The 16,546-nt window shown below is 38.8% G+C and overlaps 1 protein-coding gene across 7 annotated transcripts in view; it reads left to right on the forward strand.

Annotated features, from left to right (window-relative positions):
* The window catches only part of FOXJ3 (forkhead box J3), a 175,340-nt gene that overhangs the window by 13,852 nt on the left and 144,942 nt on the right, over nucleotides 1-16,546 (forward strand). For 6 of the 7 annotated variants that reach the window (XM_017541778.2, XM_037743187.1, XM_017541780.2 and 3 more), the window contains exon 2: nucleotides 11,697-11,757. In XM_017541778.2, coding sequence (XP_017397267.1) covers nucleotides 11,714-11,757 — 44 coding nt within the window. In that variant the 5' untranslated portion in view covers nucleotides 11,697-11,713. Of the gene's footprint in view, nucleotides 1-11,696; nucleotides 11,758-15,813; nucleotides 15,819-16,546 lie in introns of those variants that run through there. The other variant, XM_037743186.1, reaches the window with a different exon arrangement.

A 16,546-nucleotide genomic window follows, 5' to 3' on the forward strand; every position in this document is an offset into this window, starting at 1 on the left:
ATATACATTGCATTTAGTTGTTTTATTTCTTAAATCTCCTTTACCTGAACCATAGCCACCTCCCACTCTCCCCCTTTTTGGATAATTGGACTTTTTTGGCACTTCACATCTCTATCTATATCAAACTCTCTGTTCCTTTTGAAATATCTGCTAGATTTTTTTCTTCCTTTACAACAATTCAGCAATCATTTTGGATTATTTATTATGTGTAGAACATGTGGTAGGCATTATGGGAGATAAAAAGTTGATTCGACGTGTACATGTTCCACTAGGAGCCAGCATTCCAGTGGTAGAGACAGATGCTTATAGAAACAACATGAAATGGGCTATTTGTCTTCCAGTGCCTTATGCCTTGATGATAATAATCTCCCATTTTTTTCTCTGGAAAATGATGCCAATGGAATCTTCTTCATACATCTCCTTATCATGTACTGATCAGAAACTCACAGTTGGTTCCCTCTTGAGTCAGTTCATACTTGACAGTTTTTGGCCTGTCACTCAATTCTTCCACTGGCTCCCAACATTATTCAAAGTGGCACAAAAATTCTTTTATTTATTTTATTTAAAGAACCCACTTTTTTGTTATGTAGAATTTTCATTTCTCCAACAGGATTATGAATATCCTAGGAGCAGAAATCATACTGTCTTATTTTTCTGTGTAATACTAGGTGCTTAATAAGTACTTTTGGAGGGTCCTGGTACATATACCAGGCCTGTTGTTCTGTTTCCTACCTTCCTTGAGTCAGCTGGAGCTTCTGCCAGTTAAAAGCAAATAATCCACACCTGAATCTCTTCTTACCTCAAAAGTCTCCTTAAAAACAGTCCATTCAGTGGTCTAACTGAATCAGAGATGACAGATTTGCATGTTACCAGTTCCCCATCAGCATGTCTTTGGCAGACTACTAATTTCTGGTTGTGTTTAAACATGATTTTCTCACTATAGCACTTCAGGCAGTCACTACCTATTGAGCATTATTGACAAATGATAAGAAATGTTTCTGCTACCCTTGTCCTAAACCAGTAGTTTCAGAATCAAACTACACCGGAATCATCTGAGGTAACTTTTAGTTAATAGATACCCCAACTTTCACCGTAGACTCCTAAGTCAGGATTTCCAGGAATGGAATAGAAATGATTCTTATAAAGTTAGCAGTGGTTTGTTTTACTGAATTTGAGAATGGGGCAGGTAATTTTTATTTTGTTAAACATCTCTGACACTGGAGACTTTATAGCTTCCTATTTTTTCATTTACAGTACAGCATTTTATTCCTCTGACAGCCAGTAAGTTATGTTAGGTTCAGTGGACTCTTCAGCAATATGGGTAGGATCTATTGCTTTGAATTACACCAGGCAAAGCACATGAATCAAATGCCCAAGATAAAGATAGAGGATCCAGAGAAGTGGCATCTTGTTTTTTTTAATATAACTGAGCTCAAATTTAAAGCCTCACAGCCTTTAGCCCTCCAAAAGCTTATTCTGTCTTTGTTTAGTGAATACCTTTAAGGTTGCTTAAAATGTAGGAGTTCAACATTTTTGCAGTAGATAATCTTTTGGATTTTTTGTATTTTATGTATATTCAATATAGGTGATTTAAACATATAATGGGATCTAATTTCATATACCTTTATCAGGTTTTCTGTAAAAATAAATCTGTAAATTGGGAAAGAGTTACTTATTAGACCACATGATGATTTTGGGACGGGATATTAGGTAGTTAAGTTTTTGAGCAAAGTAGAGAGACTGAAGCCTTAGGAATATCTAGTGAGTTAATGACAGACCCAGAAATAGAATCTTGTGCTATTTGCTTGGGTTATGATTTAGTTTGAAGAGAGTGGTCTGTGATCTGTTTACATAAATTGCAGGAAGTAAGGTTTGGGGTTTGGAAGAAGTTATAGCTCTGTATGATGTTTGGACGGGAAGTTCCCCCTCCCCCACACTCACCACCTGTTTTATTGACACTAGTCCTAAAATATGGAGGAAAAGAGGCAGTTAGTTCAGGCGTATACTTCCTACTGTTAAAGCAGCCTTTAAAAGCTGAAGCTGATTTTTTTCATCTTCTGTTAGTCTCTTCCTGGCCCTGGTCTTGTTTTAGGTGGAGAGGCGTTAGCCTAAGCAGTCGATTTGTAGATGGTAGTAGTAGTTTCCTTGATAAATTTTTTCAGGTGTATGAAACTTTTTTATTGGCCATACATGTATTTTCATTAAACATGTTTAATGAATAAACACTATGGTTTGAAAATAGTGGAGGCCACCAGAAAACGATTGAATGTTTCAAGGGGTAATAGATGTGCAAATAATTGTTTTTTTCTAGAGTTGTTTTCTGGTGAAATGGTTACTTTTACTCTCCCTTTCCTGGAAAGTTTCAGCTTTGGGGTTGGGGATGGACTCTGTAGCACTAGTGAGAGAAGAAACAGGAATGTGACAGAATAAAAACATTTGTGATGGTTCTGAACTTGTTATTTTTTTTCCTTAACAGCATTGTTGAGATATAATTCACATACCATACAGTTCACCTAAAGTGTTAAATTCAGTGTTTTTTAGTATATTCACAGAGTTGTGCAGCTATTGCTGCAGTCTAATTTTAGAACGTTTTCCTCCTCTCTTGAAAGGAAACCCCGTACCCAGTAGCAGTCAATCTGTATTCTCCATTTACTATTTCTCTCATTGCTAACCCTAAGATACCACTATTTAATTACTAACATGAATTTGTCTATTTTGGACGTTTGATATAAATGGAATCATACAATATATAATCTTTTGTGACTGATTTCTTTCACTTATCATAATGTTGTAAGGGTCATACATGTTGTAACATTTATCATTCCTTTTTACTGTCAAACATTATTCCGTTATGTGGATATAACACATCCATTCATCAGTTGATGGGCATTTGGATTATTTCCACTTTTTTTTAATTTTTATTTTTAAATGGTGTTGCTCTGTCGCTGAACTGGAAAGCAATGACATAATAAAAGTTCACTGCAGCCTCCTCTTGGGCTCAATTGATCTTCCACCTCAGCCTCCTAAGTAGCTGGAACTACAGGCATGAGCCACCATGCCTAGCTAATTTTTATATTTTTTGTAGAGACAGGATCTTGCCGTGTTGCCCAGACTGGTCTTGAATTCCTGGGCTCAAGCAATCTGCCTGCCTTGGCCTCCTACAGTGCTGGGATTACAGGTGTGAGCTACTGCACTCAGTCTATTTTCACCTTTTTGCTATTACGATTTTTTTTTTTTTTTTTTAAACAGAGTGTTGCTCCGTCGCCCAGTGCCAGGCTGGAGTACAGTGGTGTGATCTCGGCTCACTGCACCCTCCACCTCCTGGGTTCAAGCAGTTCTCCTGCCTCAGCCTCCTGAGTAGCTGGGACTATAGGCGCGTGCTACCACGCACAGCTAATTTTTGTATTTTAGTAGAGATGAGGTTTCACTGTGTTGGCCAGGATAGTCTCAATATCTTGACCTTGTGATCCGCCTGCCTTGGCATCCCAAAGTGATAGGATTACAGGTGTGAGCCACCGCACCCGACCACTATTATGATTTAATACTGCTATGAACATTCTTGCACAGGTTTTTCTGTGGATATATGTTTTCATTTCTTGGGTATAGAATTTCTGGGTCATACGGTAACTCTTATGTTTAACTTTTTGATGAACTGCCAGACTTTCCCAAAGTAGCAACACTGTTTTACGCTTGTACTAGCAATGCATGAAAGAATTTCTCCACATGTTTGCAACACTTATTTTCTGTCTTTTCGATTATAGCCACCCTAGTGAGTATGAAGTGGTGTCTCGTTTTAATTTGTATTTCTTGGCTGGGTGCAGTGGCTTGTGCCTGTAATTCCAGCACTTTGGGAGGCTGAGGCAGGCGGATCTCCTGAGGTTGGGAGTTTGAGACCAGCCTGACTAACATGGTAAAACCCGATTTCTACTTAGAATACAAGAAAATTAGCTAGGTGTGGTGGCACATCCCTGTAATCCCAGCTACTTGGGAGGCTGAGGCAGAAGAATCGCCTGAACCCAGGAGGCGGAGGTTGTGGTGGGCCGAGATTGTGCCGTTGCACTCCAGCCTGGGTGACAAGAATGAAACTGTTTCAAAAAAAAAAAAGAAAAAAAAAGAAAAAAATGCATTTCCCTAATGACTAATGATGCTGAACATCTTTTCATGTATTTATTGGACATTCATGTATCTTCTTTGTAGAAATATCTGTTCAGATTCTCACCCATTATTAAATTGGATTATTAGTCTTTTGGTTATTGAGTTGTAAGAGTTCTTATATTCTTGGCCTTCTAACTGCAGATTGGTCCTAAATTGCTTGGAGGTAGAGAAAAGTGATGGATACAAAAGACTGTATTATGTAAAGACCTGGTGAGTTTTCAGTCAGATCTCATTTTAAGTTTCTTTATTTCCCTCCAACTTTTGAAGAATCTGGTTTATTAATTGACTGAATAAATTCACTGAAGGCATTGGTGCCGCTTGAGTTAAGAAGTCTCAGGTGCTGGCTTTACACTAGGTTTTGGGAATATAACGGAGAATGAAACATGGAGCTCACACTCTGATGGGGAGAAATAAAAATCATATCAGAAGATGACAAGAGCTTTTCTGTTTTCTATTCCTATTTATGAAGAATAGAATAGGATAATAGAGGTAATGTGATGAAAGCTCTAACGTGTTCTTTACCTTTCCTGAATTCTTAGTCCGTATCTTCTTGTTCTTACTGCCTGACCTTATTACATTTTCTACTTAATTTTATTTAATACAATTTTTAGCTAAACATTTATTTTTCTTTCACTCCTGATTCTTAACCCCTATCCATGCTAATTTTTGCCTTCACTATTCCACAGAACTTATCCACTGTAGTATTAATTATCTTCTGTTAAAAGCCAGTATTCTCTTTTCAGTTTTTATCCGTCTTGATCTACACGGAACACTGTTGCCTTTCTCCCTCTTGAATCACTTGCTGCTATCTTCAGTCCAACTTCCTCAAGTATTTTTTTTAAATGGTTTCTCTTAACTGTCTATGTGGCCTCTCTTCTGATACTCCATGGTGAATTGAAGATCCTCATGATTTTAATTGCTCTCTGAAAGCAGTTGACTTCTTAGCTCAAGCTGCACCGCTGCCTTCAGGTTTAGATAGAGGAGCTGAGATGAAGAGCTGATTGCCACTCACTCATTAGGATTCTTTTCCCTTTACTCTTCCCTCTGGCACGTTTCTTCTATTTGGGTTGATTAGGATATAGGTTGTTTCCTCCACTGCTTTAATGATTACCTGTGACTAATGGTATAATAATCTACAATGTTCAGTCAAGTTTCTTGAATCAAGGGGTTGTTTCTTCATGGATGTTAGTGGATTTTATACTTTCATATCTTTTGGAAAGATAGGGCTGAATTCAGAAGTAAAAAAGAGAAAGAATAGCTTCTTGACCTCTAGAGCTGTAGTAGTTTTTTTAAAAAAAAAAACTTAAAATTTCAGTAGGTTTTTGGGGAACAGGTGATGCTTAGTTATGTGAATAAGTTCTTTTGTGGTGATTTCTGAGATTCAGGTGCACCCATCATCCGAGCAGTGTACACTGTCCCTAATGTGTAGCCTTTTCTTTCACCTCCTTCCCACCCTTTTCCCTGAGTCCCCAAAGTTCACTGTATCATTCTTATACCTTTGCATCGTCATAGATTAGCTCCTACTTATGAATGAGAACATATGATGTTTGGTTTTCCATTCCTGAGTGTAATAGTTACTTTTAACAAATTTTTAATTCTTACCTTTGGTGTTATGCTAATACTTTCAAACTACTGTCATAGTAACTGAGACACTTACTGCATTTTTCCTTTCTTCTGAAGGAGGAAATTAAGCCTTAGGGAAGTTAATATATCCAAGGTCACACAGTAACTGTCAGTTAGGATTCCATTCTGAGTCTTCAGACGCAAGATCATGAATGGTAGTAAGTTTTTTTTGTAAATTATAAAGCGTAATATCTCTGTGTAGGTGGGAGAGGGGAGAGAGCTCATAAGAATTATTTCAGTTTGGGTGTGGTAACTCATGCCTGTAATCCCAGTGCTTTGGGAGGCTAGATGGGAGGATTGTTTGAGGCCAGGAGTTTGACATCAACCTGGACAACACAGCAAGACCTTGTTTCTACAAAATATTTAAAAAAATTAGCCAAATGTGGTGGTGTGTATCTATGGTCTCAGGTACTTGGGAGGCTGAGACAGGAGGATTGCTTGAGCCCAGAAGTTTGAGGCTGCAATGAGCTGTCATCTGGCAACTCTACTCCAGCCTGGGCAACAGAGCAAGACCCTGTCTCTTAAATCAAAAAGAACTTACTCAGAGCTTTTTCAAAGTACTTAATTCTATTTCACCCCCTGCCTTCAAACAATACATTATTATACAACTGTTAGTGTGTTGTAATGGCTGCTTCCTAAATGTGGGTAGTTTGTAACTCGGCTTAATGTACACTTGAATACTGCTTATGTTAAAAGGAGTTCTGTGGTTTTCTGTTGGTAATGGAATATAATCCAGTAAATAGCTTGTATTCAGCATACTCATTAGCTAATGCCTGGCTTTTACTACTCTTATTCTGGTTGTGTTTCTACTGTTGATACATATCATTCTACTGTTGATACATATTAGTTTTCAAAAGATTTGGAGATTAATGCTATTGGTACCAAATAAAACTATGTAAATTATGGATATAATAAAATGAGTTAATATAGTTGTTCAACTATAGTTGATGCCACAGAGATTTGTTTGTGACTTGGAGAACCTTGAAATTTCCTGACTTGAATATGAACCTTAGCCTTCTTTTGTGAGATTTCCCTGTGGTTGGTCAGTTGCCTAGGTAAGGAGAAGATTGACAGTTTGTTCTTTTAGTCAACAAGCCTATGGTTCAAGGTGTCATTTAAGGACAGTAATCTAGAGAAAAAATGAACAACACTGGAACTAAGGCGCACTGAAGCTAGAGCAGGTTAGATAACTATAAGTTAGAATTTGGTAGTACATGTAACTTTTTGGAGGTACTAAGGGTGTTGATGTTTGGACAGTTCAGAATACGAGATCATTTTCCCTTGCCCGAGTTTTGAACTGACTGAGAAAATAAGAACCTTCAGATGAAAAAGCAAGACAATATCTTTAAAAAAAAAATTAGCTTTTTATTCAGGTAAAAATCATGTACTGTAAAGTTCACCATTTTGAAGTGTACAATTCAGTAATTTTTTTTTTTTTTTTTTTTGTGAAAGACGGAGTCTCTCTCTGTCGCCCAGGCTGAAGTGCAGTGGTGTGATCTCAGCTCCCCACAACCTCTGCCTCCCGAGTTCAAGCGATTCTCCTGCCTTAACCTCCTGAGTAGCTGGAATTACAGTGCCACCACACCTAGCTAATTTTTGTATTTTTAGTAGAGATGGGGTTTTACCATGTTGGTGAGGCTGGTCTTAAACTCCTGACCTTGTGATCCGCCTGCCTCAGCCTCCCAAAGTGCTGAGATTATAGGCATGAGCCACCACACTCAGCCCAGTAGTTTTTAATACATTCACAAGGTTGTGCAACCATTACCACTACCAGTCAGGCCATTTTCATCACTGTAAAAAGAAACCTCTTAGCAGTCATTTCCTATCTGCAAACCCCCTCCACCCCCTGCTTTTCCCCCATCTCTTGGCAACCACCAATCTACTTTCCATTTTTATAGATTTGCCTATTCTGGACATTTCGTATAAATGGAATCATACAACATGTGGTCTCTTGTGTCTTTTTCACTTAGCATAAAGCTTTCAAGGTTCATCCATGTTGTAGCATATAAAAGTACTTCATTCCTTCTCATGGCTCAATAAAGTTCCATTGTATATTATATGGCTATTACTTAGATAAACCATATTTTTATCCATTTATCAGTTGAGAGACATTTGGGTTATTTTCACTTTTGGCCATTATGAGTAATGCTGCACATTTGTGTGCAAATGATCATTTCTGTGCAAACGATCATTTCTGTGCATGTTTTTGTAGGAACATACAAATTGTCTTGGAGATATATATGTGTATAATTGCTGGTTTTATGGTAACTCTGTTTAACTTTCAAAGGAGTTACCTTTGTTTTTGATAAAACCTATATTGTAGAACATGACTTAGGTTTTAGCCAAGTGAGTTGGCTAACTCTCCGCAGTGCCTCATCCCTGCCTATCAATGGGACAGTTCACCCTAAAGGATGTTTGGGTCAGCAGAGCGGACACACTCAGATCGTTGCCTTATAGAATCCTGAATGAAGAGGGAAGAGAAAGAAACTGAGGGCTGGGTATAGTGGCTCAGACCTGTAATCCCAGCACTTTGGTATCCCAGCTGAGGCAGGTGGATCACCTGAGGTCAGAAGTTCAAGATCGGCCTGACCAACATGGTGAAACCCTGTCTCTACTAAATACAAAAAATTAGCCAGACATGGTGGTGCATGCCTGTAATCCCAGCTACTTGAGAGGCTGAGACAGGAGAATTGCTTGAACTCGGCAGGTGGAGGTTGCAGTGAGCCGAGATGGTACCATTGCACTCCTGCCTGGGCAGCAAGAGTGAAAAGTCTGTCTCAAATAAAGAAAAAGAGTCTGAGTCCCTGGTGCTCAGTTCTTAAGTTAGCTCTGTGTATTGACCAATTTACCTCTTTGAAGAGGAATGAGCTAAGAGGCCAGGAGTGTTTACTGAAGTAATTCCTCATAGCGACTAAGAGTTGGAAAAAATCACTCTGTTCTAACAAAGAGTAAGAGTTAAGCTAAGAAACCTGAAAGCCATTCGCAGATAAAAAGGCTGTGCCATTTTATCCAGGTAGGAAGTATATTAAGGGAAGATGATGAATTCAGTTTTAAACATGGTAAATTTGGGATTTCCGGGAGGGAATGTTGGATATTTGTTTGGAGATCAGGAGATTGATCTCTGCTAGACATGAAGATTGAGGTCTATCTGTCTATAGGCAATTAAAATACAGGACTAGGTAGATCATACATAAAACAGTAGAGAAAGATGTCTAGTAATTTTTTTTTAAATGAAGCTGCTCTGCTGTGTACAAAACCCTGACCCAGAAGCAGGTCGTCTGTGAGTGGTTTAGCACCAGCTTCCCCACAAAAGTGTGTTGCGTGACAGGCGAGGGGACAGCTGCCTTTCCAGCCACATCCCATTTCCAAGGACAAGGGGCTGTCTGCACTGGGCTCAAGGATGTCTAGTAATTCTTATATCTGAATTCCTTGTGTTTTTATTGTGCTAACTGATGTTTCTGCTGTATTTTGCTATGAGTGGCTGATTTCCTTCTGGGTTTTGTGATTTTTTAATTATGTTTGAGATCTTACCTGTGGGAATTTTTCCAGGCTTAGATCAAAGGTGATTTCCTCCAGAGATAACATGCATTTGCTTCTGTCAAGATTGGGTTGGGGATACAACCATCCTAGGGCTACCCCAAACAAAATTCTAAATATGAAGCTGTTTTTTTTTTTTTTTTAATTTTTTTCTGAGACAGAGTTTCACTCTTGACTCTTGTTGCTTAGGCTGGAGTGCAATAGCATCATCTCAACCAGTTGCAACCTCCATCTCCTGGATTGAAGCGATTATCCTGTCTCAGCCTCCCGAATAGCTGGGATTACAGGTGCATGCCCCCATGCCTGGCTAATTTTTTTGTATTTTTAGTAGAGACGGGGTTTCATCATATTGGTCAGGATGGTCTGACCTCAGGTGATCTGTCCGCCTCGGCCTCCCAAAGTGCCGGGATTACAGATGTGAGCCACCGCGCCTGGCTGGTATGAAGCTTTCAAAACCATAATCTAGGGGAAGATCAGCTTGTGGTTATGAAATATCAGGGAAGACACCCTTGCACTGCTGTCACAGTCCCTGATCCCCTCCCAGCACTCAGTGCTCAGGTTAGAAAAGCAGTTTTCCTGGCAGTTAAGACCTGAACATTGTTGCGTCTTGTACCTTACTGCTGTCATAGTCCTGGATCCCCTCACCAGCCCTAAGTGCCAAGATTAAAAAGGCAGTTTTCTCCGCGATTCTCTTGGTTAAGACCTGAACATTGTTCTATTTTGTACATTGGGTCCCACCAGGTTTTGGAATTGCAAGCCAGAATTTATAGTGCTTGGCATAATGCCTTAAAGGTAAAGGAATGCTGATATCAGTACTCTGCATACCTTTCTAGTTTCCACACTTTCACTTAGTTTTTGGGCTCTGATCATACCTCATTTTCTGTCAAGTTTTTGATTCATTTGTAAAGATTTTAAAATATTTTACTCAGCGTTTTGGTTATTTTCGGTGGGTACGGAGATCAAGCCGTCCATCCTGTTGTTCTGGCAGAGACAGACACTTCTCAGAGACAGAAGTGTCTGTCTCTGCCAGAAGTGTCTGTGTCTGCCACAAGTTATGCACGGATAATCATTAGATGCAGGAGCTTCAATCACCTTCTAAACCAAAGATTACAAACTTGAAGCAAAATCCAGTTTTTGTTTTGCTCATGTAGTATTTAGGAAATGAAAATCAAGGCCAAGTACAGTGGCTCATGCCTGTAAACTCAGCACTTTGGGAGGCTGAGGCAGGAGGATTGCTTGAGCCCAGGAGTTCAACACCAGCCTGGGCAACATAGACCAGACCCCATCTGTATTTTTTTAAAATGTTTAACCAAAAAAAAAAAAAAAAAATCAAGAGATTTCAGATAAAATTTTGGATTTTTTTGTTTCTTTTGAAAAATTGGAAGTTCTCAAATGCTGGACCTATAATACTGCTGCCTGGCAACAATTGACTAGAACCAGGAATAGCCCTGATCCCTTCAGACTGAACATGCTCTCTTTCATTGCTCAGTTTCTGCCACTTGTGGAATGTATGCATATGTATACACTTATACCCATTTTACCTTATCTCATTTATGTTACCATTAGGCATTTGTGGACCATCTTTCTGCCTAATGAAAATATTGATACTTTCCCATGTGCTCCTTAGTAGTGCTGACAGATACTTTTACATTTGTTGATTTATATAATTCTAACAAGCTTGCAGTTTATCTCCTCTGAATAAAGTTGTATAGTTGGTACTAGCCCCACATTGCAGATGAAGAAACTGATGTTCATTGAAGTTATATAATTTCTTTAAGGTCTAAATAGTGCCACAGTTAGAATTTGAACCTAAAACCTAGAATTTGAATTCAAAGCTCCTTCTGTTTCAGTGCTGTCTTTACTACTACCATTGCTACTAGTACTTTTTTTTTTTTTTTTAAAGCAAAGAAACTGTCTTTGTGAAGTCCAGTGTTTAAAACCAATAAAGGTAGTACTGTTTTGATGGAAGAATAGATTTGGTGGGGCACTTATGTGGGAGTTGGAACCTTGCATGCTCAACTGTGCTTTTGGGCACCTCTCTAGAATCCCTAGGACTCTACTAAAAACAGTTTGGACACTCTGTAACGTAGCCATAATCATTTGCTAAATCCTATGAAGTCTCAGCTTCTTTGAATGTTACAGTTACAGTGTATCTATTTCTCTTATGCTTCCTGATATGTCTGTCTGCAGCCTGATGTGTCTGAGTGTAATCCCTCTTGTGACTCAGTAACATTTTTCTTTTCATGTATGTGTTCTGATAAGGGTTATTCTTTTAGCATCCTACTTACTGTTTTCAGAGTGTTTTACTATAGCTCTGAAGTGAGATATGTGGTTTAATTTACCTTGCAGCATCTGATAACTAACTCTTCTTTACTTTTCAGATTCTCTTCGTGGCCAGATGGGTTTGTATGGACAGGCTTGTCCATCTGTAACTTCTTTAAGGTGAGTGCTCTCTTTTTTTTTTTCTTTACTGGGACATGTAACGTTTTAAAAGTTAGACTGGTCACCTCATATTACAATGAATTTCAGGGTGAGATTCAGAATAAAATATTGTAGCTTGTTTTGTCAAGTAGTGCAGTTTGGCAGAATGGAGTGATATTTCTGCTTACTGAGATTTTTGTGGTAATGGGATTTGGATCTGCTTTTAATCTCCATTTAGTGAACTAAATAGTGTGGTGATAATTTGGATATGCTTTTAATCTCCATAGAGTGAACTAAATAGTGTGGTGAACTAAATAGTGTGGTGATAATTTGTACATGAAACAGCATAATTAACACTTCTTTGTTGTTCTTTTAAAAAAACTAATATGGGCCAGGTGTTATGGCTCACACCTGTAATCCCAGCACTTTGGGAGGCTGAGGTGAGTGGATCACCTGAGGTCAGGAGTTCAAGACCAGCCTGGCCAACATGGTGAAACCCCGTCTCTACTAACAAAAAAAAATTAGCCAGGCGTGGAGGCGCACACCTGTAAATCCCACCTACTTAGGAGGCTGAGGCAGGAGAATCCCTTGAACCTGGGAGGTGGAGGTTATGGTGAGCTGAGATTGTGCCACTGCACTCCAACCTGAGTGACAGAGTGAGACTCCATCTGAAAAACAAGAGCAACAACAACAAACTAATTTGCTTTCTACTCAGTTTAATTGGAACATAGTGAATTTTGATTAATAAGTCTGAAGGTACTAATTTTAATTTTTTTTTTTTTTTTTGAGATGGAGTCTTGCTCTGTTGCCAGGCTGGAGTGCAGTGGCGTAATCTTAGCTCACTGTAACCTCCGCCTCCTGGGTTCAAGCAATTCTTCTGCCTCAGCCTCCTGAGTAGCTGGGGCCACGGGTGCATGCTACCACGCCTGGCTAATTTTTGTATTTTTAGTAGAGATGGGGTTCACCATGTTGCCAGGATGGTCTCGATCTCTTGACCTCGTGATCTACCCACCTCGGCTTCCCAAAGTGCCGAGATTACGGGCGTGAGCCACCTTGCCCGGCCACTAATTTTAATTTCTTCCTAAGGGATGGTAAAAACATAATATCTAGATTTCTCTCGTTTACAATAAATGAAACATGAGAAATGTAAAAATTAGAAACTGTGTTGTTGTGTACAACCCAGTGGTTTCCAGATTTTTGAAGTCATCAGATCAGTTTTGCCAATCAATTCATATGTAAAGTCAAATTAGTAAAGCAGATAAATATATGACTCTTTGCCTAGCTTAGGCTTCCATGTTCTACCCTCACACTGGCCCCTGAGGAATTGTCATGGTATCCAGAGTGAAAAATAACCTAAACCTAATCTGTTGATTGAAATCTTAGATTAGAATATGAAGCATAGATGGCAGGACCTACTAGTTACAGGATATGATGTTGCAGTCAACCATATCATTTATTCATCAAGCATATTGAGCATCTACTGTTGTCAGGCACTATTCTAAATGTTGGGGCATAGCAATGAGCATAACATTTAAAAATCCTATAATCATGCAGTTTATATTTTGATGGAGGGACAGTTAATAAACAAGATAGGATAAATATCTGTTAATGATATGATAAGGGTTAAGGAGAAAAATAGAGAAGGAGAATAGGAAATAATAGGAGTAAGGAGTATGTGTTATTTTAAGACAGGGTAGTCCTAAGAGAAGGCTTCACTGAAAAGGTGACATTTGAATGAAGATCTCAAAGTGTGATGGAGTGAGCCATGTATTGGGTAAGTGGTAGTTGAGCATTCTTTAGGCAGAGGGAGTGCAGGAAGGGCCAAGGCAGGAGGCTGTCTTGTATGTTTGAGGAGCAATGGAGGAGGTCAGTGTGGTTGGAGCACCACAGATGATGAAGAGTTGTAATTGCCCAGCTTTGGAGGGCAGAAGGAGAAAGAGGAGAAATACAAAATTGCCAGAGCCGTGATGGGGAAGTCAAGGAATCCTTAGGCTTGAGAGAAATCCTGGTTTTCCAGAATCTCACACACACACACTCTCACACTCACACTGAACAATGACGTTACCTTTGTAGTTTTTATGTACTTGAGTTTTCACAAGTCAAGGCTGGCTATCCTGTTTCTCAGTAGAAAATCATTTTTCTTTTCATAAAATGACAGTTATTATTTCTTTAATGTCCACTTTCTACCAATTAGACTTCCTTAAGATATTTTAGTTGTGAGAAATGCTGAAACATTCATATATTAGGGTAATTGACTGACATTTTAAATCTCTTTAGGTGAATACTATATGTTTAAGTTAATCCTTTATATGACATTGGGTTAGGAATTATATGTGTGTAACTTTTGTTTGATGAAAGAGAAGAGGTAGCGTAAGTTATTTTATATTTTACTCACTGTTGTAATTCCTGTGCACAGTATTCTGGAATCAGAACTTTTTGTGGCTATAGCTATATATCTATTATTTAATTTATAAACTGAGAAGCCCTATGGCATCTGAGTCATGATATTCAGTCATGATATCTAGCATTTAGTTTATAAACTGAGAAGCCCTGTGGCATCTGAATCATGATATTTAGTGTCCTTATATATGTCTTTAATTTCTCTAATATTCTGTACGGTCCACTTCTGTAGCAGAGGATTACTGTTCTCAGATGTATGTGTAGAAGACCATTGTCTGTCATCGATTTTTCTTAGTGGAAGCCAGTGTTGTTTTGAGACAAAGAAGGGAAGAAAAACTGGATTATGTAACCACAATAAATTTTAGTATACTTTCCTGTAGAGTCTTCCTTAAGCCAGAAATGGTCCCTGCAAACTACACTACCCAAATAGGAGTACAACCAGAACCCTTAAAGTAACTCAAACCTACTGACAAACAGTGCTTGTTTGCCTTACCTCTTTTGTGTATACTACCTTGGATATACTATTTGTATATCTAGAAAGGGGTTAACCTCAAGACAGGAAGGAAATGAGTTGGTGGAGAAGAACTGGATGTATGGCTGGGAATGAGAAAATGGATAGGCAGGTGGAAGTTTGTAGGCATGGGTATAAGTGGGAGTGGACAATTTTTGTGTAAGTGAAGGTAGCGAATAGAAGGAAAGTATTTTAACAATTTGTTGGTTAGGAGAGGGTAGTTAGTAAATGGATTAAAACTCTCCCACCCTCCTTAAATATTTAGGGTAAACAAGTATTGTTTTCTGTGGATGATATTGGATCCTTGTTTAATCTGACTCTGTTAGAATTGTTAAAATTAGACAGTGTATTTTTATGATTAAAAAGTAGGGCATATTTGTTTTAGAAAATTTGGAAAGACACAGCTTGCCTTTTTTAATATCTTCATATCATATTTTATACCAGTAATATTATATGTGAATTAGAAAAAGGCCCTCTAAATTTTCCTTAAAGGAAAGTTTGCCAGAGAGTTTGTAGTGATAGTTAAGTATACTCTGTAATTTTAACCAAATTGCTCTGACACTTTACTCTTCTTTACTTGCTAGTATAGCTAGAATTGGATTTCAACAAAAGTCACTGTAACAGCATCATATTCTACATGAGACTATTTTATCAATCAGGATTCTCTAGGGAGGCTGAAACCATACAAGTTATTTGAACAGAGATAATTCTTTAATTGATAAGTAGATATAAACGTGTTAACTAAGTAACATAAAGGGTAAAAGTAGAACTAAGGTATCATGAAGATAGACACAGCAGGAAGCAGCTACTGCCCATAGGGCTCAGGGACCAAAGAGAATGAGAAAACATTAGAAACTTAGAGGAAAGTCCCCGAAGAAATGAAACTTAGACCTTTGAGAAGCCGCAGCATGATTGATGCTGGTATCTGAGCTTGGAAGAGGGGTTCTGTGAGGTTGGGACCCAGACCTCACTGGCTGATACTGATGTCTCTGAGTGGTTTATGATGAAGCTAGTTCTGCAAGTGTTGGACACTGCAAGCTGTTGCTATTGGAAGGACCTGCTGCTATAGGACTGAAGAAGCATTTGCTGGGAAATGCTCTTAACAAAACTTGAAGAATGGATAGGAAGATACAATCTTTTCTTCCTCCTCCAGCCTTTCAGTCCATCTTTAGTGCCTCTTCTTGGGAGAGCTTTATAGAAAGCCCGCTGACAAAGCAGTAATGTGGTTTACAGAGAGTCCTAGTGCAAGCACCAAAAAGCAGAATATGGGTAAGGGTGCTGCACTTTGGAGCTGAGGTGCAATAATTTAATAGCTGCCATCCTTGTTCCAACAGACTGTTGAGAAATAGGGTATAAGAAAATATTTTCTAAGATGTTTTGCAGCTAATATTTGTGGGATTTGGTAGAGTACTGCATATTGTTTAAAAATCTTAGTAAGTTTTTTAAACCCTGTGAAATTATATTAAAAATTTATGTTAAGATTCACACGTATTTGCAGTCTGAATCTATTCTATTTATATCCCAAGTTTGGGTGGTAAGAGTCTGGATAGTGAGGGATAGCAGGCCATTCACACCTGTTCAGTCCCTGAGTTTTGGATAGCAAGCAAGAGTAAGAGTTCAGAGAGTGGGGCCAGGCACGGTGGCTCACACCTGTAATCCCAGCACTTTGGGAGGCAGAGGCAGGCAGATCATGAGGTCAGGAGTTTGAGACCAACCTGGCCAATATGATGAAACCCCATCTCTACTAAAAATATAAAAAAATTAGCTGATGTGGTGGCATGCGCCTATAGTTCCAGCTACTTGGGAGGCTGAGGCAGGAGAATCGCTTGAACCAGGGAGGCAGAGGTTGCAGTGAGCTGAGATCGTTCCACTGCACTCCAGCCTAGGCAACAGAGTAAG

The sequence above is a fragment of the Cebus imitator genome, unplaced genomic scaffold (assembly GCF_001604975.1).
Source record: "Cebus imitator isolate Cc_AM_T3 unplaced genomic scaffold, Cebus_imitator-1.0 Scaffold136, whole genome shotgun sequence".
NCBI classification, from domain to species: domain Eukaryota; kingdom Metazoa; phylum Chordata; class Mammalia; order Primates; family Cebidae; genus Cebus; species Cebus imitator.